The sequence below is a fragment of the Tyto alba genome, unplaced genomic scaffold (assembly GCF_018691265.1).
Source record: "Tyto alba isolate M040663 unplaced genomic scaffold, T.alba_DEE_v4.0 Super-Scaffold_9, whole genome shotgun sequence".
Classification (NCBI taxonomy): domain Eukaryota; kingdom Metazoa; phylum Chordata; class Aves; order Strigiformes; family Tytonidae; genus Tyto; species Tyto alba.
In genome coordinates, this window is record NW_024881330.1 from 42,169,576 (window position 1) to 42,192,837 (window position 23,262).

Genomic DNA, 23,262 nt, shown 5'->3' on the forward strand with positions numbered 1-23,262 from the left:
AGGCTTGGCAGGAGCCTGACAGCTTAAATGGTGTCAGTTAGAAACTTACTCTTCTCCTTTGTTAAAGGCAAACGTTCATCTGTGGCTGACCACATTGTAGTGAACATTTAGTTTAAAAAAACCCACCCAACGCAGCACAAGAGAGATGGTACAAGGGCAGTACATAATCATAGAAATAAAAATTTAGCCTGGAAATACAAAAAGCTAAAGTGAAATTTAGAAAATATTTATAGCATGGATCATAGCCCACGGAATTTAATGCAGTAGAAACTAACATTTGTCTTGCTAGAAATTACTCAGAAGAGTTAGATGAGCCGGTATTTTACCAGTGTTCAACGAGTAAGAGTAGAATCAAGCACTCAATGTTTTTACCAAAAGCACTTTCTGTGTTTCACTGCAATTTCATTAGCTAGCAACAGGAACTTAGATAATAAGTAATCATCACTTTTCTCTATTTGGTTCTGCTGCAACTGCAGGCGATCCCATTCAAGTGTTTTAAGTACTATTCGCACGTAACCTGCTTTTGAGTACACAGACTTGGCATAAACCCGGGGAAAAGCAGCAGCTTTGTGGCATCTCTGCATGTCAGTAATCTTCTGAGCATATGACAGACTAGTTACTATGCCACGTAAAAATAACTTTGACTAGTACAACGCAAATTCAACTCCGACTTAACATAGAAAAGCAGCTTTATAGGTCCTTTTTAAAAACAGAAAGTTCATCTTGTCAATAACATGAAGCAAAAAAGCTTCTATTGCTTCAGAAACACTGAATAAAAATAAATCACTGAACAAAGTGCATACCCAAATTTTTAGGGAAAAAGACTGAAGAAACAAAATAATGTGCTATATACAACACCCGCTTACCTCTTTTTGAGGTCAACGCAAACTGAATGGCGTTTCCTCCGACCCCACAGAATGCATCCACTATGATATCGCAGCTGAATGACTGACTAACCCGGACGGCAATATGCTCAGCTATTTTCTCAGGAGTAACAGAAAACCAACCCTCTGCAAAGGAAAGGGAAGAGTGTATTTCCACCTCTTCTTTCAAGGTCACCTAAATTGAAAACAACCAACCACCCACCCCCCTACACACACAACTGAAGGTTTAGCATTAATCCCAACAATTTTGGCTTAGTGCATTCAACCAGGAAATATAGGCTTTGAAGATGATAAATGCTGGTCAGTCCAGAGATTTGCTAAGCAAACAAAGTCCCACTGAAGCAAACAGATATGCCCCAATCTCAGTAAATGCTTTGTTGAACTTGGTGCTGAGGATTCTGGCTTATCAAGGACAAATCCACTGAGACGGCTAGAAAAACTTTGTACATCATGATTACACTCTGTAGCAAATACAACCAGAAATATATTCTCTTATCCAACAGGTTATTTTCTTTACAGCAATATCCAGTTTGCCAAATCATATATATATGTGTTTATGCGGGAGAGCATTAGAAGTGAAAGTCTTACAAAAGCAACAAACCCAAGATACAAAAAAAGCAGTAATCCTAATTCCCCCTTCACCTATAAATTTACAATTTGGAAGTGGTTTCCATGCAAACATGGAGAAAAGTAACTTTGAAGTCACTGCTGCAAGTCAGAACAAAACAAGATCCATCAGCATATTTGGAAGTTTTCACAAAATTATTTTATAAAATATAGAAACAGGAAAATGCCATCGAGTTTCTGAAAATGTCCTGACTAAGCATAATTTGGGTACAGTATGATCTTCAGCAAACATCAGGACTAATGCAAACAGGGCTGTCCCATGCTAGAAGCTCTACTGAAGCCCAAGACTTCTGTTTGCCCGCCTGCTGTGGGCTGGCAATTATCCCGAGGTGCAGATGCACGCTCAGTAATGCTCCTCTTGTAGTTTATTACTGATTTTCTTCTAAGAAGGACCACAGGTTTGGACGCAACTTGTACCACCAAGTCAGAGCACTTTGTACTGAACATACCTCTGTCTAGTTTAATTCCCTCATCAAACCGAGAGAACAGCCGGTAGCGTTGTGCCCAGTACTTGGCCAGCTCTGGATCAGCAGCAATCTCGGCAGGTATAGCTCCCAGTGCCATTTTATTCCTTCCTCGTCTTTTTTTCTCCTTCTTCTTTGTGGTAATTTTTTCATCTACAGCTGGAAGACACTGCAAAAGTTAACAATCACTGTTCTTGTAGGCTAGGAATGAAATCAGTAGGTAGGTGAGTTAAGATATAAGATGCTCACGTTCAACAACACTGCTAAATACATGTTCTTTATTACTGTTTGCCAGATTATGAAGATTAGTGGTTTAAATTAAAAAAGAACATCCTGTATTTCAAGGGAATAGTGTTACCTGACAGGTACCAGTCACAGTCCTAAAAAAATTGTAACACCTCACCCATTATTTAACTCTCAGCAGGCTACCCATCATCTTCAAATGATGGCAATAAATACTACATAGCAAACAAACAAGTCAATCAGAGACCAATTTAATGCCCTTATATAAATAAGGAATAAGACTCAATCTAGACAAGAGTTTTACATTAGAAATCTAACATGATTGAATTACTGTATGGAGGATTAAACTATACGTAGAAACATGAATGATCCTGTTTTTCTTTGTTTACAGTGTTAAATAGAAAAGTCCATCATATACAATTTTTTTTTCCCCTAGAAATTAATTTTAACAATGCATGCCCCTCAAAGGTCAGCAATGTGCATCCGAGAACCGAAAACCTGACGGCTTGTGCATCTACCTGAAATTAATCACCCTCAACCTTCCAGGGGAAAAAGGGTGTGAACTGGAGACCTGTTAGATCACGTCTAGGATCAGCAATGACTGTTTACCTATAAAGAAATACTGCCAATATTAAAGACAAGAAATGGGATTCCGGCGCCCCAGGAATAAGCTACTTCCACTAACACAGCTCTCAGTCAGCCTCATTACCCCTTGGACTTAACGAGTCTCCTTGAATAAACAGAATAAATAAATACCACACAATGCTGTAATTTGGGAAGGTAGCATTAAGTCCACTGCCATTTCCAGTTTGTTGGAAACTGATGTACCTTGGCTGGTGTCCTCCGTCTGGGCCCGGAGATAATCGGGAATATCCCGAGAGACGAGCTGCCGCCCTGCACCCCGGCCATCGGCGCCGCTCGCGGCCGCCTCCCCCGCTGCCCCCTCGAGGTCTCTCCCGCCAGGTTCTGCGGAGGCTGCGCTGGAGGACAGCGGCTTTTGGTTTTCAGCGTTCAGTGCAGCAGTGAGGCTCTCCCCCTCCTCCGAGCCGCTGCTGCTCGCAGACAGTGCCTCTGCTTTACCCTGAGGGCAGGCTGACTGCCAGGCGGCTTCCTCCCCGGGTTTATTGATCCGCTTTAGGAACTCTTCCACCTGCAGTTGTCAAGTATCACAGACAATTAGTCGGTGCTGTTAACCAGCTACCAAGAGCACAGTTTAAAAGCCTCGTGATTCAAACGCACCTGCCATGCATGCACTCTCTACCACTCGTGTTTTGAAAAAAAGTAAAAAAGTAAAAAGTCCCTTTCTACAACATTTGAAAACAAGTTGTCTTTGGGAACTAGATACCAGCTACTTGCAAAAGAGAAACTTCACAGAACCGATACATACAGTATATCATTCTCAAGTAATATCTGAAATATAGCCAGGCTTGCCACAGCACAGGTAACCAAGACTACTGCTTTTGAATTAACTATCCTCTGATCTGCATTCCGAGCAGCTGCGCTCTGCCCTCCAGGTTAGCATAAACAGGTAAAGTTACCTTCATACGTTAGCTGCCTCATCTCCAAGATGTATCAAACAGGGCACAAGCTGAAGAGTTCTGCTGCACAGTAGAGAGCTCCAGATTACATCTGCAAGTGAAGGCACCGGTCCAAACGCCCCAAAGGCATCTGCAGATGCTCACTTTTGTGGTACATTTGCTCTGAGGGGCCCTAGGCCCGGGGCCATTCCTTGCCAAAAAGTCTGAGGAAATTTGTAACTTTTTTTTCTTCACATAACTGAAGTTGCCCTTGAACTATACTGGCCTCAGGTACAAGATGGCAATGGTTAAGCCACTGATCAAAAATTATGGCAATGGGACTGGAGTTCAATACGTGCTGTCACCAGCAGAAAACAGTGTTTTGCACTTGGGTGTTAGGGAATCCCAGAAGAAGGCAAAGTAACATTGAAAATCTGAGGTAACAGATTTTAAAGAGATTCAACTAAGAAAAAACTATAGCAAACAAGTTTTTCTACTCATTACTGATTTCCGAGTCAAAAAAAAAAATTAAGCATAAAGTTATAGGTGAAAATAAATTCAGGTAGAGGTGGAAACAAAAATGTTGATACAAATTACTAAGACCATGGAGTTACATGACACACACTAACCTATACAAACTTTTTCCTCTCACTGCTGAAATGCTAGCACTAGCAAATGCCCTCATGCATTTTAAAATTAGAGATACTTTTGGTAACTATACAAACCTACACGCACCTCTCTAAAGGAATGAGGCACCTGGATATTAGGAACAACTTTCACATAATTTCACAATTAAGCTCACATTCCTCTTGATACACTGCCATGAGCCCACCAATGCCTCTCCATATCTACCCTAAGCTAACTACACTTCACCTAAGCAGAGGAAGAAAAATAAAAAAAGTAAAAAAAAAAGCAGTGAACTGACACTTCAAAAATGTTTTCTGTTCTGGGCAAATTTTTTTTTTTTTTTTCATAGTTCAGCAACAGCTAAGGCAGCAGATAAATCTATGAATTACAGCAACATTAACAACTAAACCTACCTTCTTCAAAGTTTTATTTTTTTTGCAAGACATTTCAGATTCTTCTGTAAAGAAGATGTGTGTGTTTTTGCTCTTCCTTGGTTTACGCATATCCAGGAATTTGGACTTGAGTTTTGCTTTTTTCTCCAAGTACTGCACACTTCGGTGAGTGAAATCCGGAATTCCACCATACCTGAAATTAAAAATAAAAAAAAGAATAAAAATAAAAGACTTGGTTAATTTCCAGTCTGGAAGCTTTAATGTGAATGTTGGTATTTACAGAAAATTATTTAGACTAAATTATTTCTTTATGAGGCATTAGCTCCGCTCTTAAAATATGTCACTGGATGTAGGTGCAAAACAATGTACCTTCGTGAAAACTTTTAAATATTTTTATTTGAAAATGTTTACCCAAATTGGTTTTAGATTTTTTAAAACCTTTTTTCTAATAGGTGTATAAATTTAGGTGGAAACAGTTTCCCAGATCAGCCTGAAGAATAGGAAATGAAAAAATATCTTTATTAGTAGGATAATAAAACATCTTTTTGGTGGCTGCAAAGAATCTTCAAAACAGCTACTTTTGTCTCTTGGCAAATGCAATGGCAGTTAAAAAAAAAAAAAAAGTAAATATGGGCAATCCACTCACATAATTTTCATAAAGTAGAACAGAGATGGTCAATTACAAAACACACTCCTCTGAAACATATATATATATATATATACACACACACACACACACAAAACAATTTGAATCTTGCAGAAGCACTAGACCTAAGCTACAGCCCACCTGTGCCCTACAATGTTTTTCCTACAGTACTGACCACCAGATCTTTAGGTCATACCATCAAAAATGAAATTTCCCAGGTCAACACCCTGGCAACATTTTGTTAGTATAAAGCAACCTCATTCCAATATGAAACGGTTATAAATTATCATCTAAGCTCACAGGACTCCAAACTGAGCGGACCATTCATGGTCAGAGCCTTTATGCTCTAATTTAAGTCACTGACCAGCCCTTTAACATTTACACAACTGCAAGTACCTTACAAGTTACACTTCTGTTTCAAAGCATTTTTCTTTTTCTTTAATTAGTCTCTAACTTTGCATCTCTCGCTCTAGCCAAGGATGACAGTTTTATTAAAAGCAGAGACTAACTTTGGGAATCATCTCCAAAAGCTTTACAAAATGGGAATGGAGACGAATGGTCTATTTGAATAGTAACAAGAGAGCTGACTTGCTGTGAAGAAACCCTGAGTTCCTCATAAGCCATTACTTTTGTCCTGTGCCACACTTGAAACCCAGAACAGAGCAGGTTTCCTCAGGATCTTCCACTGGGTTCTCATCCACATCCAGTTCATGGCTAGGAAAAAATACAGATGTCAAAGTTACTTACTGTAAATAACTCTTATTTTACAGATATACCAGTAAGAAACTCATGTACTGAAAACATTTAAATGTGGGCTTCAGCAAGTTCTTCCAAACACTGCTGAAACCAACCAACGCAAATAACATCAACCTATTCATATGCACATATGTTTTGGTTTGGGTTTGGTATTTTTTTTTTTTACCCAATTCTTGGGATGTATGTCCATCTACTGGGGTTATAATATTTCAACTGTTCCGAATTACTACTTAAAATATTTAATATCAAGCCCTACGTGGAACTGATGAAGATACTGTTTGTTCACCTTATTTCCAAATTATCTTCATCATCTATTATCTTATCTATATTATGATCTATTATTAATGCTATGGCAACAGCAAAATAGAACAAAACCAAAGCTACATGATTAGCAGACAGTAATTCCATCCATTCCTTCTCCTCTGAGTTTGTAAATATATTAGAGGCAGAGCCATCTCATCATCTCTGAGGCTATAAATTTTGAGAGAAGACGATGACTGACACAGCAGAGATTGCTATTTTGTGATTCCCACAGCACTGAGCACTTTACTAGTAGCATACAATTCAGTTAAACAATGCAAATTATTTACTATTGTTCTTGTATCATCTACACTAATTAGATCTAGATAAGCAAGTTGTCTTATCCACTTTACCAATCTTGTATACTTCAGTGGCACAAGAATAGTACAGTCACCTTGCACAGTCATTGAGGCCATACATTGTTTTCATAAAGCAATGGAAGAGAAGAAATATCCACCGCTTGTCGCCAGGCAAAGTGATAAGCAGTGATGGAAGACTATGTGGTTTTATACTGAAGTTTTAACTCATGGTCTCAATCAAACAAATAGTTACTGTAAATCAGGAGGCTTCTGGACCTGGGCTTACTGAGAAAAAAGCTCAGCTAAATTTAATGACTTGCCTTCTCTTGACTTTGGCATGTCTGTATTCTGGAGGCTCTTCATCCTCATCTTCATCTCGGTCGCGAAGCAGCAACTGTTCTTTGTCATTTGAATTCAAGCTACAGGACTCCTGTGAGCCTAAAAAAGATAAATGAGATCATATTTTCCTTCTGTATAAATTAATTCCTTATCATCCTGTCCCCAAATATGTATGCAACTACAGTTAGGTGGTTGTGCATACCTGAATCTGACAAATAAGGCACAAGTGCCAAACACACATATCTTTACCTGTCTTTGTTTGAAGGACAACATCCCAAAACAAGCTTTCAGTATTAATTACACCATAGAGTTAATGATCTTAAGCAGGACCAACTTCAAATTATCTCAGCTTTCCGAGAAAAATAAAATATCTACAAGGTACAGATTTGGAACAGTTTCTTCCTTATGCATAAATTTTGTTTCCATTTCATCGGCTACGCAAAGATATTCACACACATTTAAGCGAGGATTTCAACAATCTCTCTCATTTCTTGTTGGAAAGGAGATTTTCTTTTCACCTCTCCCATTCCAACTCTACTGTAGGATCCAGACCACACCTGCTTCTTCCTTCCTTAGAAAATCACTAGCAGCTGACTCAGAGGTTTCCCACCACATGGAAGTCCTGAGCTGCTGACACTTAACTCTCATGCTTCATTCCTCCTCTTCAGCAGGAGAAACCATACAAGAGCCAGGAAAGACGCTGCACTGCTGCTTACAGCGAGCGCTGGCAGGTAAGCGAGATGGATCTTTCCTTTCTCTGCATGCTGAACTGGCTGGCAAAAACATCTCCAGCCCAGTCTTGTACCTCCCTCACAGAAGCTCTTCCAATAGTGTAAGGCACAGCCACTGGCTTTCACCTTACTACTACTTTACCTGCCTTACTACCACTTTACCTTTACTTGTTAGCACTAGCTGTGAATGTACAAATTTGGGGTTGTAAAGATGACTGCAGCTCACTGCCCAGCTGATAACTTACTGCTGGAGAGAACCTCTGGAAGACATCTGGTCCACAGCAACACAGTACAACAAAACAAGAGTTTATTTCAAGTATGGCATTTTTAGACAGAAGGCAAAAAAAACAAAACCCAACCCTAGAACTTTTCTCAAAAAGCTGTTCTTAAAATTTGTCAGATTCATGAGGGCATCAACCTGAGGTTTCATTAATTTTAGACTATCGGTGAGAAAAGACACATCAGCTGAAAGATACAGTTGCAATACTAGTGCTACGATAAATAAATAAATATGTGTGAACAGTGCTCTCTCTCACCACTTTTTATAGTGTATTTGAAGATTGATGAAGTACATGCTCTGTTAAAATCACTTCTGGCTGATGAACACATTCAATATACAAGTTAGAGAGCACAGAGATTGTCCAGAGAAGCAGAGGGAAGAAAAAAGAATCAAGTATGCAGTCATTCCACAAAATATTTGACTGACTTTTCTACAACGGCATAATACAGACATGCCCTGGTTTCTTACATATAACCACCTAGAGAAATTCTGGTAGAATCGGTTTTAGCTGATTTTGTATTACCTGATTGGTTAATACTTTTATTTTCACAAGATGCACTCCTTTTCCTGGTTCCTCCATCACAGGGCTCTGTCTGGCTTTCACTATCAGATGAACTACACTCCCGAGGACCTTGGCACGCTACTGTTAGATCTGTTTTGCTCTGCTCCACTTCCTCCAAATTGAGATTTAAGTTACAAATCCCAGAGATGATTTCACTGTGGGGCTCAGCACTTGAAGAGAGTGTTTTCTCACTTCTGGTGTTAGAGGGAGGCAGCTCCAAGCTCAGCACTTCACTGAATTCAGCCCCTGGGTTAATCAAGTCCATTTTTCCCAAAAGACCCATCTCCTGAGTAACCCCATTAACTTCCACATAGTCACCATGTGAGCTCTCAGTAGTCCACCCTTGACTTGTCCAGTACTGAAACTGTTCCCAGTAATACCAGTACAGTTCACTATAATGCTGCTCCCACTCTTCCCTGGTATCCAGACTATTCCAAGGCTCAGAGGCAGTGGTTGCCTCAGCTGATGAGACTTCTTGATGCTTCTCCAGCCAGCTTTGCCAGAGAAGGCCCTCTCCATACTCGCTCCAGTACTTCTCCCATTTTTCTTTAAGTTCGCTGGGTAAAACCTCATTTGCAAGATGTTCTGAACTTTCACAGGTCCCTTCACTTACAACCTGAGGTTTGCTGCTCTTCTCATGCTGCTCTGTAGCTAGGGCCTGCTCACTAGAAATGGACTGGATATGACCACCACAAGCTTGATCCGGGCATTCCTGCCCCATTTTATCTTCATGTTTTTGCTGTAACTCTTTTTTCTTCTTCTTTTTCTTTTTCACAATCTTCATGTTACTTCTCTTTCTATAATTTTCTGTTGCCTAAAATACAATGAAAAACCACACTTAGAAGTCCCCAATGTATATGCAGTATTTCCCTGTCCTCTCTCCAAGCACACTTCTGTTTCCATTGTAACGCCCCCTCTCACTGCAACCCTGCTATTAGCTTTCTCCCCACAAAAGGTTGGAGGATTCACAGGTCTGATAGGGCCCTGCTGCATAACCCTGGCTGACATTTCTGAGGAAGTTGTGAGGAAGAGCTGTAAGAAAGCCTATCAAAAGACACGTACACAAAAATGCAGAATTACAGACAGAATGGGGGCTGCTGAGAGGGAAGTCATTAGTAGCTCAAGGACTCAGAAGGAAAGACATCAACATGAAAACACTGTAAAATCCTAAAGGGAGGTTGGTCAGGAAGTGAGGGGTCACTGGGTTGAGCTCAACAGTAAAACAGTATCTTGGTAACACTGAGGACCTGTTTTAAGGGGCCGTGGAGGGTAACCCTCACTGCCACCTGGTATCTGCCTGGCCAGCAAATACTGTTCAGGTGTCTTATTAGCGTAGCGAACATATAATACTCAGCCTAATAGAATGTTAAATCCTTGCTATCTCTCAGTGCCTTAAACAAAACAGCATGGCTTTATACTCATCAGCTCTGTAAACCCTTAAGCTGAATCTCTGTATGTCTGAAGACACTGACCCAAGAGGGGTATAATATTCTTCCCATCCCACACTCATCTCCGTGTTGGTTAACAGAAACACAAGGAAACTGCCTCCTCCCCAAACTGGTGCCCTTTCATTTGTGCAATACTACCGTTTCACATGTTACAACAAACTCTGACTACTACAGCTGTCTAGTGGAACAGAAGACAGAAACCTATTACTGAAAGGAAACATTATGGTAACTTGTTGGTTTCACCAAATACAATTCCACCCATTTCAGTGATGCTTCCTATGCTTACAGATATAAACAAAATAAAAACATCCAAGAAAAGCAAGTTTTTCTATCAGATATATCTTCCAATTTTTTTCATAAACTGCAAAATCAATTTTGGCAGGTAAAAAGGTAGCAGTGAAGAGGGACTACAACTCACACAGGCAAAAGACTGCAAATGTACAGATATTACTCCAAATGTCCCATCAGCAGCAATCCCTACTTTTGTTGCATGGACAAACATTTGAGGTGGACTATAAAGAAGTTAAGTTCACAGAACTGGCATTAATCTTTCATCCACATCGCTCATAATGTCATGTTAATACACACGGTGCAAAGCACAATGCTTAGTAGTAATCTAGTAAAAACGTATGTTATTTTCTCATTTTACTTATTTGTAGTATTACTGCGTAGCAACAAAAATCTCATGCATACTTTGGGCTTGAAGTTGGCTGCCTGCAAGGTGCCAGCAATTACATGCCAGCAATTAAAATCATGTACAAGTTTCTCCTGTTTATTTACAAATTAATCAGGTCAGAGCAGAATCTGCCTTGCACAGAAGTACTCTCTCACTGCCAGGGAGGTCTGTATTCCATAAAGCGGACAAGGTGGGTATCTCACTGTCTTTTTCTCATCTGTGAACAACTTTAGCCTTCCTCTAAAGCCCAAAAGCTCCCTATGGGAAGCAGAGCACCCGAGCCTCATTCCTGCCCTTTGGAACAGCCCGGCTTTATTACTGCAAGGGAAATCTGAAAAACTAGCCTTTTATATTAGTAATTAAAGGTAAATGGTTGAAGCAGACAGCGTGAACACATGCTCAGATTGGAGCATATTAGTTGTCCTGATGCAGAGATGTTACCACGGCTGTTTTAAACTAGCTCTTTCTTGTAGCAAGAGGAATACAGATAGAGAAGCATAAAGCCTCACCATGGTTAGTCAAATTAGCAGGTGGATTCTACAGACTTGCACAGAGCACAGTGCTGTACTTTGTTACAAACAGGCGAGGCGAGCAGTTTAAAGCAAGCTCAGATACATTTCCATGAACTGCAGTCTCCAAAATAACTGAACAGACATGCCCCTACATCTGGAAACGCAAAGTCAACAGAACAAATAATGCAAATAAAGGTTTACCACTAAGTCCCTGTGGGCTGAGTGTCCACCAAACTGGAGAGGCAATCCCATACTCTTCATAAGTTTGGCCTCTGAATCTAGTTCAACTTCTTCCAGGTCAAGAGCATGATTAGTATCCACCTTTAATGTCACGTTGGGAAAACGGTTCTCCTCCTCGGATGCTTGTTCCCCCCCTATTAACAAATTATATTAAAGTGAATATAATCTGGTTCTGATACCTCAGTGAAACAGCATGGCCTACAAAAATTAGTACAACTGCCTCTTAAGCTTCCTTTTCCATTTAAAAGTTTTGTCATAAGCATCATATTTTTCGTGTAACTATCAGCAGAAACCAAAATCTAAATTGGACGGCCAAAACACTGCACTGGGTCTGGCCGAGACGGAGTTAATTTTCCTCAAACCAGCCCCTATGGTGTTGTGTTTTGGATCTGTGGCTAAAACAGTGTGGGATAACACACCGAGGTTTTGGCTATTGCTGAGCAGTGTTTGCACAGCACCATAACTTTCTCTTTTCCCCACTCTGCCCTGCCCAGTGAGTAGGCTGGGGTGGGCAAGAGATCGGGAGGGGACGTGGTTGGGACTACTGGCCCAAACTGGCTGAAGGGATAGTCGGTATCGTGTAATGTGATGCTCAGCAATAAAAACTGGGGTAAAGGGTGTGGGTGCTTGGGGTCCACCCACCACAACCATTCACCTCAATAACTCGCAGAGCAAACTACAATACCACCCAGCAAACAACAGAAAAATTAGTATTAGGAAAATAAAATTCTTTACAGGATTCTTTTGGCATGTATCAGAGCAAGCTTAAAATATAAGAAACTGCTGGTTTTGTTACAGATCTTTCAAAAACACACTAACAAAGATAATATAGCTTTACAGAAATATAATGTGTGAACTACAGAACATAATTATCTCAAAGAAATGATCAACCATCAAAACACTTCTTGAATATCTATCAAATTTTTAAGCAACATCATATGTACATAAAATGACAAATACCACTGAGAAAGTAGGAACTGTATACTGATGAAACTTATGAAATACAAAAGCTCTTGACACAGCTGATAAAACTGAGAAATTTAAGATTTTTTTTTTTGGTGGGGTGGGAGTGGGGAGGTATCAGGATATATTTACTGCCAAATTATCACACAGCACAACTCTTTAACCTATTATTCTCACCACAATTCAGTCATATACGCACAAAAACATGGTTTACATTCTTCTTCTTCACTTCATTCACACTGCCTCCATCTAACCCGCACTATTAATTCTCAGCTTCTACAGACATTCCTTTCTGTTTAGACTCCTTCCTTTCAAATCAAGCTACTATATGATGCTGGAGTTAGCAAGACAGCATTGAAAAATCAGATACCAAAGTAATTATGTTCAGGTAGGAATGTGTGGGGAGTTTGGGAGGATGAAGCAAGGAACTGGTGTTGAATTTGTCAGAGCATGCACCATGATTATTCCTAAAATACAAGCAAGTAGGGAGAGACTTACTCCTCTGGTCCTCCTCATATGATTCCTCATGTATGCGTAAATCCTAACTTCCCCCATCAGGGCTATTGATTCTTCTCTACTTCTGGCCCAGCAGATTAATCAGCAACAGCTAATGCCCTAGGCTGGGGTAGAGGCAGCAGGACAGTATTACTCCCAGGCAAGTATCTAGGATTTGCAGACCCTCCATTATATAATTAATTTTGAGCTAGGGAAGTTGAAATTATGATCTGAGAGCAGGTCAGACACTTGTGAGCTAATCTGCTCTGTGCACCAGGTGGAGAATATATGAGCTGGTAAATCTGTGCAAACCAGAATACGCATTGTCCTGGTTTCTGCTGGGACAGAGCTAATTTTTCTTCTTAGTAGCTAGAATAGTGCTGTGTTTTGGATTTGGTATGAGAAGAAGGTTGATAACGCACTGATGTTTTTCACTGTTGCTAAGAAATCAAAGACTTTTCAGCTTCCCATGCTGTGCTAGTGCGCAGCTACACAAGACGCTGAGAGGGAGCATAGCCAAAGCAATGGACCCAAATTGGCTAATGAAATATTCTTTTATCATATAACGTCATGCTCAGTATATAGGTGAGGACTGGCTGGGAAGCTTGTGCTCTTCTGGTACTGCAGTTTTAGAATTTTCCCTCCGCTGGGATCATTAGCAATTGCACCATGCGTTACTCATTTGTATGTTCTATTGTTTCTATAATAATAACAATTTTAATTTTATTTCAATTATTAAATTGTTTTTATCTCAACCTACGAGTCTCCTTACCTTTACCCCTCCCATTCTCTCCCCCATTCCCTGGGGCAGGGGAGGGCGAGCGAGCAGCTGTGTGGTGTTTGGCTGCTGGCTGCGTGTAAACCACGACTGTCTTTTTGGTGCCCAGTGCAGGGCTCAAACCCACGCACCTGGTTTCACACAAACTTCTACATCACAATTATAGTAACTTGAAAGTTACGCAAGTGCTAAGTTATTATTCATATCCATCCCCAATAACAAAAATACTGAAAAACAAGCCAGAAATAAGAACAAAACTATGGGCTAGCAGTTGCAGAGCCCTACTGTACCTTAGATAACCACACATAACTAACTTTAAGTATAAATGCACATCGTGTCACACAGTACATTTTACTACCTTACCTGTACTGTCATTGTCGTCTTTGACATAAAATCCTTTTAATCCCAGTTTATATAGTTTTCGATCTCTGTAAAAATGAAGAGACACATCGACACAGAAGGTCATTATTAAAACAAATATTTTTACAGTAAAAGCAATCATTCAGTGGAACAACCTCCCCAGGAAAGCGGTGGAGTCCCCATCACTGGAGGTTTCAAGATGTGATAGGACAGGGTGCTAGATAAGCTCATCTTGGCTCCTTTTCCCCCAAAACGCTGGCCCAGACGATCTTTCAAGGTCCCTTCCCACCTGGGCTGCTCTGTGATTCTAAACACCCAAAGCAAAGAAAAATACGAAAACGGCAGCACTTTTAACACAAAAAGCCTACGTGAGAGATGTTCAGCGCATGCTGCTACACAGAGTGCCCGGGAATCGCATTTCTGGCCTGCCCGAGCGGGTGGAATTTAGTGCCTTCGGTCCGAAACTGCGAATATTCCGGCCGCGGCCGCCTCACCCCTGCAACCGCCTCAGCCCAACACTGACCGCGCCGAGCAGCGGCGGCCCGGGGAGCGGCCACAGCCCCTTCCCCCGAACCGCCTCCGCCGGCGGCACCCCCTCACCCCCCCCCCCCCCCGAGGAACCCGCTCCTTCCCCGGCTCCAGGCCCCCTCTGCGCCGGTTTGGGGCCGGGAAAGGGGGGCGCCCGGGGACAACGCAGCACGGCCGGCGCTCCCCGGAAGGGAGGGAGCGGGCTCCCACCGGCGGCCATGACCGCTCCGGCAAGGGCATTCCCCCCCCCCCCCCTCACCGCGGGGATTTTTAGCCCGCCCCGCCCCGCCCCGCCCCGCCCCGCCCCGCCCCGCCGCTACTCACTCGACGAAGGCGCGGGAGCAGAGGCAGAGGATGCTGCGGGCCGCCCCCGCCTGCAGCAGCAGCTCGGCTACCGGCCGACCCCGCGGGTCCTGCACCATCCCGGCGGGAAGAGAAACGCCGAGGCACGGCCCCCCCCCCCGCTACCGCCTTCCGCCGGAACTGCCGGGAGCGCCGGGCCCGCCCCGGGCCCACCCCGCCCCGCCCCGGCCCCGCCCCGGCCCCGCCCCGGCCCCGCCCCGGCCCCGCCCCGGCCCCGCCCCGGCCCCGCCCCGGCCCCGCCCCGGCCCCGCCGAGCTGCGGGGGTGGGGGGCGAGGGGTCTCCGCTCAAGGAGCCGCCGCTGCCCCCCGGCCCCGGGGGTTGGGGTTCAGCTTTCGGCACTCCGCGCCGCTTGCCGGCGCCCCAGGCTGCCCGGCCGCCGGGCTTTTTGCGAGCGGTAGTTGGGGCGGGCGTGGTTACCTACCTGCGTGACTTCTTGTGCTTTCAGTGGCGCCCCGCGGGGGTTATTTGCATCTTGATGGTGTTCGGAGTGGGGAAGGAGGGAGGGGGGGAGGGGGGCATCGCCGCGAAAAGCTGTAACAAAAGGTATTGCAGCCAATAATCTGGCAAAACCGGGAGCGGGAAGCAGGAGTGGAAAGCCTGAGCAAAGCGTTTTGGAGTGGTGGCTCGAGGAGAATTAACAGCGGGGCTTAAACCGAGGGGAGGGTGGGGACAGGGCGGACAGAGGGAGTGGAAACCAGCCCAGTGAGCAAGGGGGGGGGGGGGGGAGAGGCGGGGGGGGCCGGGGTGAGGCGCTAGGGGCAGGGGCTTGGGGGGGGGGGGGGGGGGGGAAGGGGCGGCGTGTGGGACGGTGCAGTGCGACGGGTAAACTGGGCTGCTCACAGGCTTCTTCCCTGCGGAGTCCTGCTTCAGGCCCCGCATCAGCCAGAACCCGAGAAAACATCGTCGTGGAGGGAAAGAGGCTGTTTTATTTGGGGGACCTGGTGGTCTGCTGTGAGGAATGGAGGGTGTTTAGAACAGGAGGTTGGAAGGAGAGAAGGGGAGGTGCAGTGTTGAGCAGACCACAGGATGGTGCTGCCCTGTGTAGAGCGAGATTTTTATCATTGCCTCTACTGCAGAGACTTTATGTGAAGATGCACAAGGGTTGGGAGATTTCCTACATAAAACGCTGAGCGACGGACTGTTCAGCTCTACTTAGCTTATTCTAGACTTTATCTGTAAAATCCATGAAATCCAGGACTCCCTGAAGACCATTACAGGCACCACTGGGGCAGGATTTCTCAGATAATAGTTATGGACTTTGTGATCTCTTCTTACGTGCTAGCCTGCCTACTGGACACTGGGAGAGTATTAAAAGTGTATCATACATGCCTGGCCTGCTTTTAGGGCCTCTGCAAGGTGTTTGCTTTTGACAAGCTGGGATACTGGGCTTTACGTTACTCACTTTCAATGCATGATGTGCTGTGTGGTTTGTCTGCTGTGCTGTCTCATTCTGTTTGCATCAGTACCTTTGGGGTAACAAGGCTATACAACCTCCTGAGGATGCATGATGTCCTCAGGATTTTTAAGATGTTTCGTGTAGGAAATATGCAAAGGGGAGCTGGGAGGCAGAAGGGCTGACCATTCACATCATGGTAGCACAACTACCATCAAACAAAAAATTCCATCCACTTACAAAAAAAAAAAAAAAAAAATCTTAATGGTATCCCGAATCACACATCATCTGACATAACCAAAAGCATTAAATGCTGTCAATAGTCAGGACTTGTATATATCCATCACTACAGTAATTAGATACTTTAGAAATACAGGGAAAGATTACGCCAGTTCTAGCACTCATATGGGTATAATCACATCTGCAATTAGGATGCTACACACCTTCATATTTCAAAACTGAAAATGCAGTAAAATAAAAATCTTTCAACATGAATTGTTTAGCAGCAGCCAAATGCTGAGTGTATAAAAGTTGAATTGTGAATTGCCAAATATTCTGAGAATTATTATACTCCTTAAGGAAACAATACATGTCAAGTGAAATGCAGAAATACTTTTGCATAAGAACTATTGTTGCTCTTTTATAATATCCATTATAATTTCCGAGCCCAATATCCTGCAACCTCCAAGAGCAGCCATCAGCGAGTAAGGCTAGACATATGTGGGAATGCCTCCTAATACCCTCCAGCCATCTGCAGCTGATGGCATATGGTGTCTGCCTGTTTAGTAAGACAGTGGATTTCTCCTCATGATACCTCTCCGGTTTCCCCCTGGACCCGTCATCTAGCAGTGAATTGAACAGCTCTACCAGCTGTTGCATGAGAAGTCAGCTTTTCCATTTTGAACATGGCTTCTCCCAGCTCGAAGTGACACTTCCCTTATTGGAAGAGTAAGGGAGCAACTGATCCATACTCAGCTACTGTGCCACTGGATTTGGTAGATGTCAGTCATATTCCTTATAATCAATCTGTCTCTTTTCCAAACTGACAAGCCCTGGCATATCTGATGTTCCTTCTCTGAGAGCCAGTCTATGCCTCTGGTTTTCAACGTTACTCTTTTCTGACCTTTTTCTAGTTGTACTGTATCACAGCAGTGATATCCCCTTTGGACCACGGCTGCACTGATAGGTCTGACCTAGGCAGGGCGGTGTACTTGGAGTGTGACTTTTAGCAGACATGATTTTAAAATGTTACACTTTAACTAGCAAAAAGGTGCTTGTAACAATGCTTGTTTCAGATTAGCTCGCACTGGCAAATAACATGCTTAAGCTAAAGTAAAATAAGCCATCCTTTAAAAATACCCACTGATGAGCTGCTATTGATTTTAAAAGTCATATGTAATGAAGCTGATTTAAGTCTGTGCTTGCCAAGGAGTCTGTCTTACAGGAAAACTGCTTCGCACTGCGTTGGGACGGGGTTGATACATCCTTCCCCTGGAAGCTGGGATGACTCACCCGACCCACAGGACTGAAGCCAAAGCAGCCAGCGGCTCAGTAGCCCGTTCCCCAGGCTGCCGGCCCTCCACCGCCTGCTTCTGCTTTCCTCTGGCACAGCCTCTTCTGGAACGCTTCCTTCTCCGCTCCCCTCGCCCGTTCTCTGCTCCTTGCTCCTTGCCCTCACACACTATCGTGGGCCTCAGCTTCAAAGCCCTTCTTGGGCCTGTCTGTTGCTTTTTTATAAATTTGTATCAGGTAATAGTGGAGACCTCCACTTCCCAGAGATCCTGGCTGCACTGCTTTTATCTGTGCTTCTCAGAATGTGACCTTGCCTTCCAGCTGACATCAAAGCTCTTCATTATTTCCTTCTTTTTAAATCCCTTTTCAAGGCTAACTTCCATGACAGATACTGACCAAATAACGATAAGTTGAGGGATGCTGAGAACAGCATCCTTAGCTATTAAAAATAAAACACAAATGTGTATAAAATAGAAGATATTCTCAGCCTTACACACGTCTCCCTTACCATGTATGAGAAGTGCTGGAGAAATAAGGCAAATATTTCTGAGTCAAGCTGGGGTTTATTATTTGCTTATGTAAGAACTTACAGAAAAGAACCTTCACTGTTTTCTTGGTGGAAATTATCAGATTATATATGTATCTAAATATAATCAAAAACCAAGTTATTTATCATCATCGTGGTATATAAGCAGATGATAAGAATAAAAAAAGTATTTAAACAGAGTAAATTTTCTAAATTACATGTTACAAAAGACAAGTAATTCTATCATCTTTCTGTAGTGGATAAGCTGACAGAGATATTTGAGAGTGTATAACTCAGTGTTCTGTATTCTCCCTTAGCAGGAAGGGATATATAGACCTGAATGCCATACATGAGAATCTCTTTTTGTGTGTGAGTGTGTATGTATGTGGTTTGTGGGTTTGGGGGTTTTTTGTTTGGTTGTGGGTTTGTTTTTTGTTTGTTTGTGGGTTTTTTTTTTGTGTGTTTTTTTTTTTTGTGTTTTTTTTTTTTTTTTTTTTTTTTTTGTGGTGGTAGTTTCTTTTCTGTTTCTTTTTCTGTATAAACCAGGCCAAATAATTGTATGTGATATTTCACCAGAGTGGCAAAATTGCCACAGAATAGATAACTGGTTTGTTGTAACACTGGGAAGTCCCATTGGTTGTTGCCGGTACCTTTAATTCCAACATAAAGAGTTTTCTGGCTCACGCTTGGATGCAAAACCCAGAAAGAACAAAAAGATAACAGATAACTTTTATAATGTTTGTACCATGGATTTGATTGTCACTGGTTCCATGTCTTCACAGCCCAAACGAATACTGTCAAGTTCCTGCTGTCTTCAAAGCACCTTTGAATCCCATGGGAACCATAATTAATTGGAACGGTATCTGTTTGGTCTTGCCAGTTATCAGACACTGTTAACCTAATTGTAGTCTTTGGTTTAACTTTTTGTATTCCTCTTTTTTGTAGAGTAGTACATACAGTTAAATCATATCCAGTTACATAGTCCTAGATAATGGGCCAGACCATTTATTTTACAAGTGGCCACTATACATTTGCACCTTTGGAAGTGCTGCTGATCTAGTTTAAGCTGGAGGAGACCACATCCTAAGACTGTGAACACATCAGGGACATCTTAAAATATTAGTTTGAAGATATGTAGATTTAATTCTTTTTTTTGCCATAAAGTATATTTCTTTTTGAATCAGGCTATTTTTTATAGGTGCAGTCTTCAGTGACTATTCCTATGAGGAAATTTTATAGTACCTTATTACAGCTCTGGTTTTGAATGTAGCTCTGCAAATAACAAATTTGTGTTTCTCTGTTGCTTATTAATTTTTACTTGCAAGTTTTGTGGACTTTTTGGCCTTGTGTAAGAGCCCTAAACATATACCCATTATTCTAAATAGTATATTCATATTGAGTGAAAAGATTGTTTCTAATCTAAACAGTGGGTAGCAACTTTGTGTAAAGAATGCAAGACTTTTTATGCTTCCAGGCCAAAAAGTGATGTCGAAGAAAGACAAATCAAAGGCCATGGCCATAGGCAAGAGCTTATAGAAGCAATTATTTTTTCACCTCAACAGCCACCACTGACCACAAAACAAGATCCAACTGGTTTAAGTAACTGCAGGGTAACAAAACTAATGTAGCAGATCTAGCCTCCCAAGAAACAGGGTGGCAAATTAGGGACATGCCCTTGCCTATCTGCAGTAAAGCAGTTTAATGTTAGTGCTTCCATAATAAAAAGGAGGTCTTCCCTACAGGGCTTTTCCTCTGACACTGGACTTGTTCTTGCTGTGGTCCTGATCTGCAGATGCAAGATTGCGCTCGCTTGCAATTTAACGGCTGAAGACGGGGCAAGCTCCAGCAGCTATGGCTGGCCACTTGCTAGAGTTTCTTTTTGTGCTAAAACTTTAAGTAAACAGTAAATTTATTATTTTCTTTCTGTTAAATTCGTAGCAATTATATGTGTATTTCTTTCATGATACATTTGTATGGTATATTTTAAATTTATTTGCTGTGTTTCATGATTAGTATTTTCAGTAAAATTCTAGGGGATACATTGTTTCTCTGCAACTAATGATTGAACCATCTTGCTTCCCAGTTCATACTTGAGGATCCAAAAGCTTTAGCTGCATTTTTTTTTGTCAATGTTTTTGCTGAATGGAAAACTTCTATTTCATTCTGCTCTTTCTGCACTCTCTTAACCCATCAAGTATATTTAATTTCTTTAGTTATAGCATATGAATGTGAGAAACTATAGGGAGTTTGTTTATCTCAGATATATTTCCCCATATTCAGTGGTTTGGCTGCAAATAAGACTGATGTATGTGAGGAGACGCTACCTACTGAAATATAATTTACAGATAAAAAATCTCCTTTCTCTATTACAAGATCCTGTTAAAGGGTGACCACTTATCGAGAGGAACGGCACAGGAATGCACCAAAGCAGCCACTTTCTTTGAGATGAAGAGCAATGTAATTAGAGAATCAAGAAGCAGCATGTTAGTTTCTAAATATATTTATGCTAGGAAATGAAATAGTCATTCATCTGAGTTAAAGAGATATTGTAACTTGAGTGTGATTCAGGGGTACTTAAGCTAATAGGTTTTTTTAATAGCATATGACTTTTTTAACACAAGGGAGTGTGGCGGGGAAGGCTTGCTCGATTTATGTGGTTTAACTCAAATCACGACCAAAGTGATTTACTGATTTATTAATGACAATTAACCAGCAGTCAGTGAACTTCACATTCTGGATCAATATCAGCAGTCCAACAGATAAACCAGAGTACAAAACACTCGCAAGAGGTTAAAAAGCACCTACAAATTTCTAAAGCCCCTGATCCCCACCATTTCTAATCCCGCGGGTGCACACTCACGTGCGCGCACCCCTTCCTTACAGGACGGGGGGTGACAAGCATGCGCCCGTCTTCTGGCCACGCATGCTCTCCCGCTGGAGGTGGTCTTTGCGTGTACCGCCGCAGCTCCCTGCCGCCTGCTAGTCCGTGTGCTGGCAAGGAGGCACCCCACGGGTCCCTGCGTGCACCCCGAGCCGTGGGGTGCCTCTGCGGCTGTGCCCCGTGCTGTCAGCCCTGCGCTCCGCGTGGGACAGGGACGATGACACGTCAGGCCGGGACGGGGGCGGTGGCTGCGGCGTGGCTTCTGGCGGCATCTGAGGCAGAGGCCTGACGGCTGCGCTGGGCACCTTCCCGCTCCCACCTCTCACCCCACAGTCCCAAGTTTCCTCCCGCCTTTTATACTTCTCCTCGAGCTGACTCTTTTCTCAAAGCCTCTTGGTAATCCCCTGGTTGCTGCTTAATCCAACAGATGTCTATTGTAAACCAAAGTCGATATTATTAGTTTCTTCATTTCGCCCTGTTTTGGGGTAACGTCCTCTCAGACCAGGCAGTTTGGGGTGTCCTGTCCACGCAGGCTGTTTCCACTCGCACTCCTGCCGTACCACCGGTTGTCCAGGCCAGGTTACCAGGACAGGTCCATCAGGAGGTTTTGTTACCTCAGGACTCGACTGGTACAGAATTACTATTATAACATTTTATATTCCTGACAGGCGAGGGGCTTCGTGAAGTGGAAGGAATGCCAGATGGTCTATCGCTCACCATGGAACCATTCCTGCTGACTTCTTGTGCTTCATTGCTGGCTTTTCCAGCCAGAGGAACAGGCTCTGCCACTCCATAGCTGGTCATTTCACATTTAAAATGCTGGGGGAATAGTCTCACTGTATGAGAGAATGCTAAGTAAGAAATATTTTACATTAAAATATTTTGAAGAAACTCACAAACAAATATGTACCTACAGTAATTCTGTTAAGAAAAGAGTAACATAAAGAGAAAAAACCAAAGGGGCTATTTCCCCAGTCTCTTCAGTTGTGGCCAACTGTAGTTAACCAAGGCTAAGGAAAAAAAATAAGAATAAGCCATGTATGCTATGGTAGTTTCCCAGATAAATTTGAATTCTATATAGTCTGGTTTGTTTTCTGTTTAGTTTCTTGTAAGTGTCAGCATTTGATTTGCTGTTGACCATAACTGAGCCTGGAACTCAGGAATAACATTTTCACAGAAATATCTATTAAAAGTTTTGGATCTCTTTCCCGAGTGGCTCTTGCAGCCTGTCCCGAATTGAGCTCAGATTGTGCTTGAGATGTCAGAGTGACATCTTTATGAATCTGGGAAATGTCGGCTGTGCAATAGCTGATATAAAAGCCTGCAAGTGACATCCTGCTAATCTTCAGGGATTTGTATGTTAGTGATGAAACTACCAAACTGATTTTTAAAATGAAAATAAATCAGACACGAGCAGACAATTCTGAAAACACCATCCTTATGGCATTTCAATAGATTTTGCAAGAAGTCCTGTAGTGTTCAGGCCAGAATAAGAGGAGATATAAAGCCAGACATCAGATGCACGGTGTAGCAGTTCGTGAATTTATTTTTCCTTTCAAAGCACTTCTGTGCATACAGGTGCTTCACTTTCAGCACTTAAGGAAGGACCCTAGTAAGTGATTTTTCACTGTGGAGTTCACTCAACTCCCTTGCTGTTGTCAGTGGGATCAGGGCCATCCATACCACAGCATGGGTAGCTCCTGAGTCTCTGCAAGCGGGAGGTATTCTGCCAACAGCTTTCAAAGATCTTTGGTGATAGCGGCTTAATATCGGGTGTTATTGCAGTGACTGCAGGGAAATGCTGATTGTTTCTGCTGCTTATCTGTTCTCAGTAGGATTCATTTACCCCAGCTCCTTTTACCTGTCAAAGCCTTAGCCGTGTTCTTTTATTAGCTCTCGCCTTCTTTTTGCCTCTAACA

General features: G+C 42.7%; 1 protein-coding gene across 4 annotated transcripts in view; it reads right to left on the reverse strand.

The window, feature by feature from the left end:
- Positions 1–15,131, reverse strand: part of TGS1 (trimethylguanosine synthase 1) — a 57,788-nt gene extending 42,657 nt beyond the window's left edge. For all 4 annotated transcript variants that reach the window (XR_006164737.1, XM_042786333.1, XM_042786331.1 and 1 more), the window contains exons 1-10: positions 14,992–15,131; positions 14,143–14,207; positions 11,505–11,677; positions 8,629–9,481; positions 7,076–7,193; positions 6,028–6,114; positions 4,776–4,947; positions 3,047–3,368; positions 1,961–2,134; positions 867–1,010 (exon numbers count right to left, since the gene is read on the reverse strand). Coding sequence is in view for 3 of the 4 variants with exons in the window: in XM_042786333.1 (XP_042642267.1) it covers positions 867–1,010; positions 1,961–2,134; positions 3,047–3,368; positions 4,776–4,947; positions 6,028–6,114; positions 7,076–7,193; positions 8,629–9,481; positions 11,505–11,677; positions 14,143–14,207; positions 14,992–15,089 (2,206 nt within the window). In the remaining variant the exon portion in view is untranslated. The remainder of the gene's footprint in view (positions 1–866; positions 1,011–1,960; positions 2,135–3,046; positions 3,369–4,775; positions 4,948–6,027; positions 6,115–7,075; positions 7,194–8,628; positions 9,482–11,504; positions 11,678–14,142; positions 14,208–14,991) is intronic.
- Between the last annotated feature and the right edge of the window lie 8,131 nt (positions 15,132–23,262).